Raw genomic sequence first — 16205 nt, 5'->3', positions numbered from 1 at the left:
GATTAATGAATTTACCTCCTTTAAAATAACATGTGTACTTTAAATTATAAAGTATGAAATAATTACAGTTGATTCATAAATTAATGGTTGAATATTTGGAGGTGACTTTTGAGAATCTAGTACTCCAAAAACATGCTTGTTTTGACCAGAACGTGTTTCTACAAAAACATGTTTGAGAAAAAATGTATTGTAAAACTTAGATGAAAGTAAAAAAATCAGACAACATAATTTTTCACCTCTTAATAAAAATATTTCTACTTTAAGTTCCATAATCAGTGTCCTAATCAGTGTCCTAAGAGCCTTGTTAGCATTTACTTTCAAATAAAATTATTTTGTCTAAACTCACATTTTAGAATATCATTCCCAAACATGCAAATCCAATTTTTCTTAAACTAATTCTTTCAAAATGATTTCTATCAAATTCTTAATGACAGACTTCAGTTAAATTCTGTTACACATAATTCAGAATGTAAAAGTAAACAAGTTTTCGCATTATAACATTCATCATTCATGTCCACGTCCAAGATGCAATAACAGGTCATGAAGCAGACTGATAATTTTTTTTCTAAAGCATTTAAATTATTATTTGACATACAAGGACATTTTTATTTTTAAATGATACGTATCATTTCTAGAAACTAGTGCTGTTTTCAATAAAAGGTCATGAAGCACAGACTAATATCACAAGTGTTTCTAAAAATCATGGCTTCTACCAAATACAGCAAACTGCTTCGTTCGTGGATTCTACTTTCGTTAAACATGTGTAACACAATTCAAACACAGTAGCTCTAAATTTCAACCCAATCTAGCATAACCATCCACCACTACAGGGTATCACATTAAACACTTTTTTCCATTTATCTTCATCTTAGTGGAAACAAACAACCATGACATGAGAATGAGATAATAAAAACAATTGAATTTTATAAAGATAACAAGTCCTCAAAAGTAGAGAAAAACATAAAGAACAGATATTTTACATTTAACCAAAGAACTTAAAAGCTTAGCAGAAAAACCTTAAAGTGTTACCACACTATGCGGGAAGCATCATACACATAATCCTAAGATCAGTTACTAGCTCAATGAACAGAATTCTCATCAGTGTCAATTCTAGTGCCATTGGTCGTAGGTGGCACAAGACCACCCACTAACCTGTATGAGGAAGGAGAAGGAGGAACTTTTGGAGAAAGGTTAAGCATTTCCAAGGCCTGTAGTCTAAGCTCTACAGGGTAGTCAGCAACACACCCAATTCTAGGTCCTGCCCCAGTTGACCATCTATGTGAAAGTTGATGTCCCAATTGGTAGGATTTTGTGGCCTTCTTGGAATTGATTCTTTGCAATATTGCTTTCTTGGGCACATCAGCTCTTGGACTCTGAAGACCACCAGAGAGAGTCCTTTTGTAACTTCCAACAGATCCAAGTTGAGGCTCTTCCGTATTTGAGGATGTCGTGTTGTCAGCTTCCTCAGAAACTCCAAGCTCAGGTATATTACCATTGCTAGAATCTTCAGGTGCTGTGGCTATTTCACTAAGCTTCCCGTCCTCGTAAATATCGGTATCATCTTTTGGATTGCGTATCTGAAACAATGCATCAGAATCATTCAATGAAAAATGCTATTGATTATCAACATGTTTTCCAACTACTAAATGTTCTGGCCATAAAAGATAAGTGTCTACTTGAAGAACTATTCATTGGCCTAAACAAACACTGTAGTTAAGTACACAGGAATGATCTGGTGCTAATCAAATTACCTCAACTTCATCAATGTCGACACCATTTTCCTTGAGATATGATATGAAGGAGTTGAGCGCGTCATTCGTTGGCCGGTAGTGTCCACTATATGCAGAGATGGACTGAAAAGTCAAAGCCATTGAGAATCAGACATTTGTCAATGCACATAAATTGGAATTAGTTAATGTGTCAATCAGTGTCAATTCCATGTGTATAGCCACATTTGCTCTAAAAGAAATAAGATGACAGTAGCACACTATCTCTTTGAGACTGTTAATGAGACCATCTCATATTCTTCAAAGATATTCCAATAGTGCAAAAACCTAATCATGCAGCCTGTGAAGTTAATTATACCTTAAGAATGCCATGCTCAGCCTCCAGCCTTCCAGCAGCCACGGTAGCTCCACCAGCCAAAAAAGATGAATGATGGAATAATCCCTTCTTTTTCTGAGAGGTTATTAGAATGTATCAATATGGCTGGAGTTCCTGTATAGAAATGAGGAAATGGAAAAGTAGAAACAATAACTGAGCTTGAATTGTTACCTTGCCAGCATAAAGTTTCTTAGAGGTGCTCATAACAAATATCCACTTGGCATCCTTAGAATCTTCTCTTGTGTGAAGAAAATCTCCAGATTGCTTGTGGATAATATTCCCCTCACAGACAATGTATTCATAGTGCTCTCTCTCTTGCTAATGTAGAAAATTATTAAGAAGGATCAACTAGTCAGAAAAGCAGCAAAAGGCAACAACTTTTGGAATAATGCAGTACTGCTGTACTAGTCAAATAGTCAGTAAAGTCAACTACAACTACAATTAAACAAAAGAAAAAGTAATAAATCCAATCAGCAAGTGCACATACAGGTCCTAGATACTTTATGCATTGCTTTCGGAGCTTCGATCTGGGGCATTGTTCAAGATCAATATTTTTTCCATTTCCCAAATCCAACCTGTAGAATGAGAATAAAAAAAGTTTCAGTAACACTAACAAAACCACAACCTAAGATCATTCAATCTTAGCATCTTACTCCACAACTTAACCCCATTTATGACAAGCATCCCTTTGTTAAAACAAGACATAGGAAACAAAATCAAAATTACCCATTTCATGTAACCGATAAAAATGAGGCACCTAAACAATCCCCTTTTTTCATTGAAAGTATGGAAGAGTAGACAATGAAACATTAATGGGATTTAGAAGCTGAAGTGTACAATAACAAACATACTTCCCCTGTATCCACGATGGAATCATCCATTATCAACAGCATATTAGCAATCAGAAACGACCTTAGCCCAATTAACAAATCGTGAAATGCTTTCTTTCGAGAAAATTAGTCTCACCAATAAAAGAATGGCTGGCCAGAATCCGTTTTGCACCATTCTTCATAGTAATAATGCAAGTTGTGCCCGTAGCGGTGACGCGGATCAATCTACAAGTCATAACACCAATTAAAAAATACATGTTTGAAAACCCGTTGAAATGCAAGAAATCGCGTCTAGAATGTAGAAGCTATATCTAGTACTAGCTTCTCAGTAAACGTGAAAAAACACATCTGAAATATGAAACGAAACATGTTATAACAAAGATATTTCTAACAAAACTAAGGTACTAACATTTGTGGATTGAAAAAAAAAAGATAGAGATATAAGGATGAGTTGATCAAACCTGACAAACTATATATAAACAAATAAAATAATTAAAAAAAAGTGGGGGTTTTAGGAAATGCATGCTCACAGCTTCAATCCAATGTTGAAAAGCCAATTTTTGTGCTTTGGCGTCCAAGGACAAACCCTTTCCCACCTGCCAAAAAAAGTTGACTTTCAGAATCAAACTCAAAAACCATCCTTTTTCTCAATCATAGTCACAACAATCACACGGTACAAAAGGCACAATATCTTCAAACAAAACGTACAAATACCCGTATAGTTCCCGTATAACACGTTTAAGTATATACATACATACAAAAAAAAAAAAAATAGAGAGAGGAAGAGAGAGAGACCTTGGAAGCGTTGAGTTTGACCCTACTCCACCGTGACGCAGCACTCTCTGGCAAATTGAAGAACGAAATGGTGCTGTGGTTTAGCCTCGCGAAATCAATCACTTGCCACCTTCAAAATTTTCAACCCCACTTTTCTCAAAAATCAACTCATAATAACAATAATATTACAAATAAAAAAAAATAAAGCCAAGAAATAAAGTCGTAAAATAAATAAATATATATAAATTAAAGAGAGAGAAAGAGAGAGAGTTTGCATGCAGATTGCAGAGACTAGAGAAGACGCACCAGAGCTCCTCGGCGACGACAGCGGAATCAGCCAACCTCCGCCGTGTGCGGTAACTCCGGTAGACCTTTTGCACCTTGAGGGCGGCGTTTGTCTGGGGGCACGCGCGTCCCGGCGCGTGAGTGAGTGTTTGTATTGGCGGGTCATGAAGGGAGTGTGGGAATGTCGGATTCGGGTATTCAGAGCTCCGAAATTGGGGCTGATGAATGTCCAAGGTGTGAGTTTGAACCTCCATTTAGTCAAAGAAAAAACAGAAACTGGAATATGCAGCAGAATGGAATTCTGAGGATGTGGTCTGAATCAGAGAGAGAGAGAGAGAAATAGGGCTTTTGTTTCTGAATTGTGGGTTTGATCGTTGGACTAAAACGACGTCTTCGAATGTTAAGAGTGATGAAGAACTAAGAAGCACGCATTTCAACGTTGGAGTTAACGAGTAGTAGTAGTTGTTGTTGTTGTTGTTATATATGGAGAGGGTGCGAGGAACAGAGCGTGTTCATTTTCTTTTTCTTTCTTTTTTATTTTTGGTTACGTGAATACGTGTCACTGCGTATTTTTTAATAAAATCTTTCTTCTAAAAGCCTAAATTCATATTTCTTAAAGACTACAAATATAAACATTTTTTTGTGTTGATAAATAAATAAAAACATTTACCTTAAGAGTAAAGAGCATTAAATATAAACTAAAAAAGTTCAACTAGATTTAAGTGTCCAGGCTAAAAAATTACAAAAATTAAGTACAAGTTGATAAAGAGAAAGTGCTAGAGCTTAATTGAGTTATTATCCTCGTTATTGAATGTAATTGTTAGCAAAATTGTTACTCAAGATTTTTTTATCAGCAAAAAAAATTATATATATATGAAGAAGGAATCCCAACCATAATGTATCATAGGTTACCAGATATTTGCATAGGCATATACAAATACATTATAAGAAAGCAAAACAAAACATCTATACACATCTTTTGTAGAGTGCACTTAAGCATGAAAACGCATGCATGCTGAAGGTAACTTACTAAAGAAAAGCATTCATTTTTTAAATTTTGAAAAATAAAGAAAGACAAAACTCTGAAATTTAAGATAATGTAAAGAAATTTTTTGAAATTTTTTTATTATAAGTTAATTTTTTATTTTCTTTTTAACTAAACATAAAAAAAGTCTCATTTATTTTTTTTCATAAAATCAATATAAGATTATAAATTCAAATAAATAAAAGATGTTTAAGAAAATTATTTTATAAAAATGTTATCTATAAATGATATCACCAAATATAAAATAATGATATTGTGTTGGTTATAATGTTATCTCAAACATTGTATAATACAGTATTAAAAATTTATTAGACCATACATTATTATTTTTTAATTAGACCATATACTAAGATGTTATGTTATCATACATAAATCAAACTTTTCCTCGACTATTTTTTTAAAAAAATTCTACACATTTATTTAAAGGGGATTCAGGACTTAGGAGCCCTAAGCACCCTTAAAACAACATAAAAAACAAAATACATAAACATATTATAAAAACGTCTTCCAACAGTCCAAGTGTATTTGGTAGCCAATGAGAATTCTCGCTGTCACGTGAGTAACGATAAATTCAGATGTAGACTTTAGTTACATGATATAATTTACATTATTGATAGAAAAATATATGTTAGATAAGGCTAATAAACAGCTCATGATTATTATTTTGTATAATTAATTCATTACATCTTTTAAGGCCGATCCAATAGAAAGTGAATCCAAAAACAAAATTTAAGAGATTTTTTATTTTTACTTTCAAGAAGTATGTGATATATGAGATTTTCTTGTCAACATATTTGACTTTTTTGTTTTAAAACATTAATAAAAAAATAAAATTTTGATAATAAACCTAAAATTTAAATTTTAATTATTTTATCCTTAAGTCTGTACAATTTTTTTATAATGAAAAATTAAATATAGAAGAAGTAAACGACCATTGCACTTGTTTGCTACTGCATCACAACACAGAGTGAAGTGGTCACTGCTCAGAGGTCAAGAAAACAACAAGTGCCTTCTTCACTTTTCCGCACACCAAAGTTGAATAACTTGAATTCTACGCTTTCCTTTTTCTTTTTTCCCCATTTCACTTTATAATACAGGATTTGCTACTATTGATTTATTACCTTAATCAAGAAATATAATTTGAAAATTTTAGGTACTTTAATATAACTACTAATTATATGCTACTGTGATGTTTTAAAATACTGATTTTTTATATAAAAAATTAAAATAAATAAATATTTTAAGTTATAAATTATATTATAATTAAAATTTGTAATAAATAAATATTTTTATCATATAAATTATATTTTAAATTTATGATAAATAATTTATATTGTAATTTTTTTTTAATTATTGGCTATTTCTTTGAAAAAAGTAGATTTAAACAATTAAGAAAAATAAGTATACAGGTAAAGATAAAATGATAATACAATAATAGATTAAGATTGATTGAGACTATAATAATCTTAAATTCTAGTTTGTTTAAACAATAAAAATATATTCAATTTGATAAAATCTATTAAGATTTGAATTTATATCAAATTAAATTATGAAATATAGTTGAAAGAAGAAAAAAAATTAAATACTTAATATATAAGATTGGGATAAGATATATGTAAATGTGATTATTGTCTAACCTAGTTAAAATAGTAACTCATAAAAATACTTTTACTCAATAATAGCTCTTATTCAAGAATGGAAATTTAGATCTATAATATAAGAATAAATAATTATTGATTGAATAACATACTTTTAAATGAATTATATTTTATTGGTTGATTTTTTAAAACTCAACATATTATTATAGTTAAATTCATTAAATAAGAAATTAAGAAGACTCATTCTATTTCATGAATTCAGATAGATTTATGTCAGTCACAACAGTGTATGCTAATAAGAATGTGTTAATTAACTAAAATAAAACTTAGTCATTTATTTACATTTTTTAGGTTTTAATTTAGTTGTTTATACTTAATGTTTATTTTGGTTTCTTAAAATTTATTCGTTACACCAAAATAGTTTTTTACTCAAATTTGATCAATTTGATAACACATGACAAATTATAAAAAAAAATGTCAGGTTAATCAAAATTAATACTATGAGTGTAAATAATCAATTTAGTCTGGCATAAACATTATAAGAAAGTGAAATTTTTAAAATTGAAGAGACTAAAAACCTAAAATATAAATAAGAGACAAAAATCTATATTAGTCAATAAAAATTAATTTCTACATCATTTAAGTCCAAAAATTCTATATTAGTTGATAAAATTTATTCATCTTGCTCATTGTTTTCTCTTAGAAAAAAAGCTTAATTTAACTACTATTAAAGTATTAAATAATTTTTCTGATGTAAATTTATCAATTATGTAGAAAAAGAAAAAAAATCATTACATAATTATATCAATAAAAATAAATAATATCTATAAATGTTTAGTTAAACATGTAAGTGAAATTTTCTTAAATGTTACATAAATATATATATATATATATATATATATATATATATATATATATATATATATTTCAAAATCATTAAGAGGCTAAGACATTTTCTTAGTTTCCTTTGATCCTTTCCGCCTCTTCCATATATACAACTAAAATAAAAAAATTTATTAGTAATTTTATTTGATAGTATATATAATTTTAAGTTTTTTCTTTTACGTAAGTATATAATAAATATCTTTTATTTAATTCAAATAATTAACTTTTATAAATATTAAAAATGTAAAACTACTACATCTTAAATACTAATAATGTGATGTTCTTCGTTGCGTATTTGATTAGTCCTACGAAAATATACATAATCACAACAACCAAAAATGCAGTGGAAAATATGAGAAAGGTATAAAAGAACGGCAAACATTTCACCAGTAATACATAATAAACTGTTGGCACTGAAAAAAAAAAACTGTCAGTACGCAGAGCATAATTCTGGTTATACAACATTAAATTACTTCTATCATTTAAAAATTAGTAGATAATTAAACAATTGTTGAAGAAACTTTGTATAAGTGATTCGTATTAGGGGATGTGTGTCACTTAACTAAACATGTGTCGTGTTTCACACAAGGTGAATGCAGCTTGGTGCGCCAATATGTAAATATCATATTGTTCTTTTCTTGTGGAAAAAATCTCAGTTGTTAGAGTCCATTTAGCAGCATTGACAGTAACAAACTAATTAAACAAGACTGCAAATAATTCACACACACACACATAAAAAAGGCTAGCTAGAAAGTTGAAACAAAGTAGTCACGTACATAGCAAGTTCATGGCAATTACATGAGCTCAGCTTTTAAATTCGGATTGACAAGACGGACCAGGAAAATTTAAATCGAATCTTCCGGCTAATTCCATAAACAATACAAAATTAAAATTTAAAAATTATATATGATGAGAAATCAGCCTGAAATGTCCTGAGTCCAACCTCCGAACAGACTGAAAATAAATATAAATTAAAATATTGTTAGTAAATATATTCATTTGAATATAAATTTTTTTTCAATGGTATCAAATTGAATTTAATTAAAATGTCACTGCTAGAAAAAAAATCGTCTTAAAAAAATATATTGTGGTATTTTTGTAATTAATAGGACTTGTTAGCGACAATTTTTTAAAAAATCATTGTTAACCTTCTTGAGTTAAGGATGATTTTTCTAAAAATCGTTATGATTGGTTTCTTTAAAAATCAAAAGTTTTCATTATCAGTCATCACTGAACTACTAACTCTAACTCCCACGCCCAAGCCTTGCTACCCTGAAACCCTCAGTGTCGCATTGTCATGGTTTCACCTTTGTGTCATTGCGTCGCACCACCACTGTTGTGCTCTTGTGTTGGTGTCAATGTTAAAGGTGTGAACCCTCACTCTCACTTTTGCCTATGCCATGTCGCGACGTCGAAGGTAAGAACCCTAACCATTGACAAGTTTCACTAAATACTTGTTATATACTGGTAGATCTAGTTTGGTAACTTAGTTATTTCAGATGGTTGTAAAAATTTCATTGACATTTCTTGTATTCCCAACGAAGGAAGTTCATACACTTTTCTTCACTGTAGAAAAATCATATATATATATTTCAATCACTTAATCAACAATCAGAATGACCCATCAATAAAAACATACTTATAAGAAGATTTTACAAAATAGTTTGTTTCAAGTAATTTACATTTTATTAAGCCATCTATCACAAATATTTATATTGGAAAAGAATACAGAGAGGCAATCAAGAGGATTGAATTCTTAATGTAATAGATTGCAATTAAGAGAGACAATCAAGGGAAATTTAGTGTATTGTGTAACATATTTATAGATTTTGGGGACTGTTATCCGTCGCCGAGTGTGTCTAGGAGCTTTTACTATGGTTGTTTCAATTTTCCTCTCGTAAGAGCTACCACTCAATTCTTTTGAAATAAATAACACTCATACACTAGTTTCATATATTTAGTTAGTTACAGAAGGAAAATTTTATGTCCATGTTGTGTTATTCAAGATTTTTTCCATATGCAATTTTACTAGCAAATGTCATTTTACTTATTAGATTTTATATGACCAATACAATATTAGGAAGTGCATTGTTCTTTGTTGGGATTCTCTTAGTGAAGTGAGTAATATTTATCCCTAAGAACTCTTCACTTCTTTGGATGTGTATGATTATTATGTTGCAATATCATTATGACTTTCTTTTCCAAATGTAATACTAAAATACTAGACCAAATTAGTTGTGACCTTCATTTTGTGGCAGTGTTTGATGTGCATTACTTGTTGTTAAATGATTATTAGTTGGCAGGTTTGCATGGAGAGGGAAATTCAAGAATTTTAGTTTATGGGAACAAAATTTATGCACCAAAAAATAGAACTCTTAAAACTATGGAAGAAAATCAACAAAATTGTTGTTTGTTATATTACAACAACTACATGTATTATTGCCACAAATTCTTGAAGGCTTGTCCCTTCTCCCTTATACATAGGTCTGTCATTGTGCATGAACTTAGCTATACTAAACTTTATGCCAGAGCAGTTGGTTTCAAGTTCACTTAATCTCTGATTTAAAAAAAAAAAAAATTCTTTTATCTTACCTTACTATCTCCAAATCTCCAATTACCCAACTCTCTTATGATTGAGTTTTATTGTTGGGTGTTTTAACTTAAACTTGATTACTTGGCTTCTCAGGAATCTAAAATTAAAGAAATAGAAGAGAAGCAAGTATAGTCAATTTGACTTCAGCCACTGCATAATTTAATTATAGACATTTTTTGGGTTATGAATATTGTTTATATCTGTGATTTACGGTTTACCAACTTTAATCTGCTTAGGTGGCCATAATTGAAGGAGTGAAGATGTTGTGTCAATTTACCAAGACTTTGGAGAATAGTAGATCCACATAATATATTCAAGCATGAACCAGACTTCCATTACAATGGATATTTTTTTCTAGCTTTGGCTCTGCCGTGTTAATTTCATATATGCTTTTAATTATCTTATTTCAATTTGTTTGCTATATATAGTATATAATATAATATGCTAACACATTTTTATATTATATAGGCATCTTCATCTAATTCTTCTAGGCCAACCCTTGAGTTGCCACTAGTTTCACCCTTTTCCATGGTAAGCATTTTTCCCAACTCCCATTTATCAATGCAATTTACTTTTTGGGAGAACTGTTATTATCAATTAAGCATAATAGGATATTTTATAGGATGTCTTATTGTTAGTTTAATAGTATTTTTTTCATTAGCTTAGTAAATTTATTTAACTATAAGCCAAAGAATGAATGTAGTCAAGTTTGGTTTTATATTATAGTTCCCCCTTCCCTCGCCCCTCAAGGTTTTCCCTTGTTTACTTTCCATTGAAATTTGATCATATGTTTACCGTGTAATCTGAATTATACAGGGTTCGCAGTCGGGTTCCACTAGGCTATCTCTTGAGCCACCATCTGTTATACCATCATCAAGGGTAGCTTCTATATAAATATACAAATAATGACTTGAACCTGTGCTAGTCTATTTTGAATTACGATTATATTTCCCGAACATGCATGGTCTTGGTATCTGCATGGTTCGGTAGGTGGATAGTAAGCAAATTTATGATTATATTTCCTGGACATGCATGGTCTTAGTATCTGCATGGTTTGGTAGGCGAATTGAGATGAATGTAAACTTGCCTTTAGCATAAACATGAGAAATAGGAAAAAAATACTTATTTTCACTTTGAGCCATGACTTTAATTTATTTTTTCTTCATTCTATCTCTTTTTCAATCTTCCCCCTTGTCACTTACTCAAGCAAGCAAACCTTGAACCTAGTAATGCGATTGACAAGGTTAAGTAGTTGTTCTACATCAAGAATCAAAAAATCATATATCCAAATTAAGGTTGGGGCTATTGGTGCATTTGTTCATTCACAATCCTGTACTTATCAAGACTTTCCCATTCCACCCCCTCTATTGGTATTATTTTTAATTTTTCAATGGTCTTACATCCCTTATTTAATTGATTTCTTACAATGAAAAAATCTTTTTGGAATCATAATCATTGTATCCATAATACTCCACCTTTCTCCCATCCCAAAGATAGTCATCACAATGAGAGGCATACAATTCACTTAAATGCACAAGAGGTCTATTATATTGTATGATTGGAATATAAGAAACCTAGAGTGTTAGACTACTTTAGATTTGATTTAAAACAAATAGATAGATGCTTAATATTTCCTGAGAAAGGAATATAGAATTAGGGAGGGCCTAAAGGGATTTAATGTAGAATAGGCAGCATGCCACTTCCTAGTCCCTACACATATGGGATGTATAAATATATAATCTGTGATCCATAGTTTACTTTGTGATTTATCTGTTATAAATATTAGTCCTTAATCAAATTATAATCATATTTATTTTTTATTTTAATTAGAATTTGCTTCATATAGTTTATATAGGTATTGGTCCTTACATTTTAACTAATTTGTGTTTTGATCTAATGAATGAAAATTTAATATAATTAAAAAATATCACGTGACTTTGTTTCCTCTTGCAATCGACCCTCCTCAATTCATTCATGCTATAACACCTGTTCTTATTCATTTATAGTTCCACTGGCGGTACAACTTGAATTGTTTATTACCATTTATAATTTATCCTTCATTTTAATTTTAATTGAAAGATAACATTGATGACCAAATGCAAAGGCAATTATAAGAACCCAACAACATTTGAATGTGCGTTATGTAATGACAATTATCAAAAAAGGAAAAAGAAAAGACTTGGGCAATAGGTAGCAATTGGAGTTTTCCTAAATTACGAAAAAAAATATGCATATTGATTACAAACATCCAAGTAATGTGGGTAGAATATAGAGACCATTGTATCTACAGAGTGGTAAAATTAAGTGTGATCATTAAATGTTGTAAAATTAAGGGTTGGCAAGTGGTTGGTGTGCGGTATAGAAAGAAGAGAGTGGAGAGAAAGAGACATGACTTTTTTTTAATTATATTTCTCATTCGTTAATTTTTTAGTTATAATTTAAGGGCTAAAATTGATAGTTCTAATTTTTCATTATAAGATGTGTTTTCATTTGAAACATCTCATATAAACATAAAGATAAATATATGATATAACCACTAATTAATTCAATTCATGAAAGTCTCTGTCCATATATATTTCTCTCATTTGACTTTTAGTCCTATAGTTTTTTTCTCATTATGCTATTGGTCCCTATTTTCCATGAAGGATTGATTCCTCTTATAGTTTCTTTTTACTAAAGTATTGGTCCTTAAAGGACCAAAACTCAAATAGATGAAAACTATAGGGACCAAATTTTTATTTAAACCATTTTTTTAATAATTCAATTAGGATATGGTCAACTATAAAATTATTTATTTTTCTCTTATTGGTATTTGGTGTAACCTCAAAATCGAATTTTTCTCATGTACAAATAGTTAACAACAACAACAATAATAATAGTATTGGTTCGACCATGGTTAAACCAATGCCTTAATAGGTTTGATGAGTGGTATGGTTTTATAAACATTGAGCAAAATTGTGGATGTCTCGATGGAGTTAAGTCATGGATGTAAATGGGTGTTTCTACAATTTAGTTTCAACTATTAATTTACTTTTGACTTTTTAATAATTTTAATGTACATAACTAATTTGTATGTTTTATTTTATTTTGTAGTGTTTGGTGATGGAACAACATTAGACATGGAGACCATAAAAAAAATTCACAAGAAATGGGCAACATACATTTTGAAAGTTAAAAACAACCGACTTAGGAAGATTTAGATGATATAGGAGGAATTTATATATTGTATAAATGTTTATTGTAAACATTATAATCATTTAATAATTTATTGATAATTATTTGAACAAAATATATATTTAGTTGTTTATTATGTATGTCTGAGTCTGATTTTCTGAAATCGCATGTTGGGTCTATTGGAAAACAAAATAAACATTAAAAAAATAATAAATAACATTGGTTTCTAAAAAATACCTTAGAATCCTAACTTTTTAAACATTTTTTAAACAATAAATAATAAAATCTAAGACAATTTTGAGAAAACAGGTGTAGAAACCAACATTCTAAAATGATTTAAAAGCTGTTGTGAAAAGTGTTTACTTTTCATGACGATAGATTCAAAAACGATTTAGAACCATCATGGAAAATACTTAAAAACCATCTTTAAAAGAACTTTTTCTAATAGTGCGCTTTTAACTAATAATTTTATTCTATAAGAGTTTATTAGTTATCATGGTTGATTGTGAGAAACACGTTACTATGAGTAAAGTGTTTGTTTTCTTATTCATAAACAAAGTTATATGTGAAGCATGAAGATGTTTGTTTAAAATAACACTTAAGTTTTGAGTTTATAGAAACTTATTGTTAAAGAACAACTGAAATAAACCATGAAACATTGTTATATTTTTAGACCATATGATATATAAAATATCAATTGTGTGTTGGGAGACTAAATGTAACCCATTTGTGATTTTATGGGTGAACTAAGATAAATAGTGTTTTTCTTTTCTTTTCTTTTCTTTTCTTTTCTTAGTTTTATCTCTACATTGTACACTATCATTTACTTATCTTCATTGATCACAAATCCAACATGAACTTGAGCATTTGTTTTTTCAGAAAAAAAAATCCAAACACCATCAATGTCCCTTATATGTTTTTTGAAATATAAGGAATTTTGAAACAGATTGTGTTTGAAAAAATTGGAGCCGAAATAATTTTTTACTAAATTTTAAAACACTTATTTTCATTTTCAAAATTAAGAAAAAATCATTTACAAATTTGATTTTAGTTTTAAACAACATATCATCCTTATATTTTACAATAACTCTTCTTGTTGTCATCACTAATACTAATACAATTATTATTGTCATTAATTGACACCAACACCACTATTATCCATATTGCACTAGTACTATCACCATCACAACCACTCTCATAACTAATTTAATATTGTCATCGCCATAAGTTTATGACTACTATTATTATTATTATCATTAACACCTTTAATATTGTTATTCCTGTTAAGAATATCACTATTATTACCATTATCCGTACAAACACCATCAATTTTTAAGAGATTAAAATAAAATAATTAGAATACTTTTGAAAACTAAGAGTACGATTTTAACCTAAAATTAATTACTTTGTTACGGAAGGTACAACCAATCGACTATAAACAATTATTATCAAAGACTCTAAGGATAATATGTTTCTTCCGTGGAGAAAGGACGTATCACCGGCACAATAACTAATATTAGCTACCCGCATGAATCCTTGTCCCAGTTTTATTATGCCAACAATAACAGATACTTTACAATTGATCTTAGTGATCTAATGCGGAGAAGAGTGTATAAACGCAACCCAGCTCCATTAGTCAAATGTCATCACTGTGGTCTGTGGCAATGTCCCCCGTTTTTATTATCCACCCTACTCATAAATCAAAATAGCCTTTTTGTCTATTTGGTTGATCATAGAAATGATAAAAGATTTGCAGAAGATATCATTAAGTGTGTTTGAATTGTCGGTGAGACAATTTTAACTTCCATTTGTAAAAACATAATTTTAATTACTTTTGCGGTGAAAATATCTTCAACTTCGTGCTGTCACACTTTTACCAGCGCAGCAAACATGATCTAATGTAAACTTATGCATGACACTAAAGTTATAGCTTTACTAGACAAACACCTAAAGATCCTAAATTACATTACAATAAACGAATAAGTTTTTTCAACAAAAGAAAAAAAATTAACATACTAAGAATATTTTTTTCCTTTTAAAAAAATATCAATTATTTTTTAATTTCTGTAAATATGAAAGTGTTTTGTGTTTTAATCTAAAAGACTCGTCTTGTAAATGCATGTTTCTTATTTATAAAAAGAGGAACATACATAATACATTGCTATGAATGAGGAATTAAAATGTGACAAATTTTATTTAAATTGAGTTGAAAAAACAGAATTATACTTTTTATAAAGACTAAAAATATCTTTAATTCTATTATAAATTAAGAAGATCTTTAAACACAATTAGAGCATTTCAATTTGTTTAATGTTGTTATTCAGAACTGATTAGAGTTCATAACATAACCTATATCAATTTACCATTCTGAGTATATATATATATATATAAAAGATGTACTGAGGCGAGTTTAACTTGATTCTCTTTTTATTCAAAGTCATTTACTTTAGTTTATTTCCAACCAATTAAAATTAGACAAAATATGAAATAGGACTAAGGAAATGAAATTTGTCAACATATTATATAAATTATAGCATTATATATAACTAAATTTTGAATTTATTATATAAATTACTTAGTTTTACTGTTTTTAATACATCATTTTTTACTGTTTTTAAAAATAATAAAAAATATAACATAATTTTTCTATGAGTCTAAATATATACACAATAACCTAATATTTCAGTCTATCCTTCGCATAGAATAAGTGTTCTTTTCAATTAAAATTTATATTTTATGATAAACAAATATTTTTAAATGTATTAATTATATTATAATTAAAAATATAATAAATAATATTTTTTAACATACAAATTATATTTTAAATTTATGATAAATAATTGATATTGTAATACATTTGATTTCGTTAATTTATATATATATATATATATATATATATATATATATATATATATATA

The 16205-nt window shown here is 29.0% G+C and overlaps 1 protein-coding gene across 1 annotated transcript; it reads right to left on the bottom strand.

Moving 5' to 3' along the window:
- Positions 1-834: 834 nt before the first annotated feature.
- On the bottom strand, positions 835-4455 carry LOC100806520 (IQ domain-containing protein IQM3-like). Its single transcript, NM_001365114.1, has 9 exons — positions 4014-4455; positions 3729-3837; positions 3464-3529; positions 3070-3158; positions 2591-2678; positions 2275-2421; positions 2086-2178; positions 1752-1853; positions 835-1577 (listed from the first exon to the last, which is right to left on the bottom strand). The coding sequence occupies exons 1-9, from the start codon at positions 4244-4246 to the stop codon at positions 1080-1082; spliced, it is 1425 nt and encodes a 474-aa protein (NP_001352043.1). The 5' UTR covers positions 4247-4455; the 3' UTR covers positions 835-1079.
- Positions 4456-16205: the final 11750 nt, after the last annotated feature.

Source organism: Glycine max, chromosome 13 (genome assembly GCF_000004515.6).
Source record: "Glycine max cultivar Williams 82 chromosome 13, Glycine_max_v4.0, whole genome shotgun sequence".
Taxonomy (NCBI): domain Eukaryota; kingdom Viridiplantae; phylum Streptophyta; class Magnoliopsida; order Fabales; family Fabaceae; genus Glycine; species Glycine max.
This window is presented reverse-complemented; position numbering and strand designations above follow the sequence as displayed.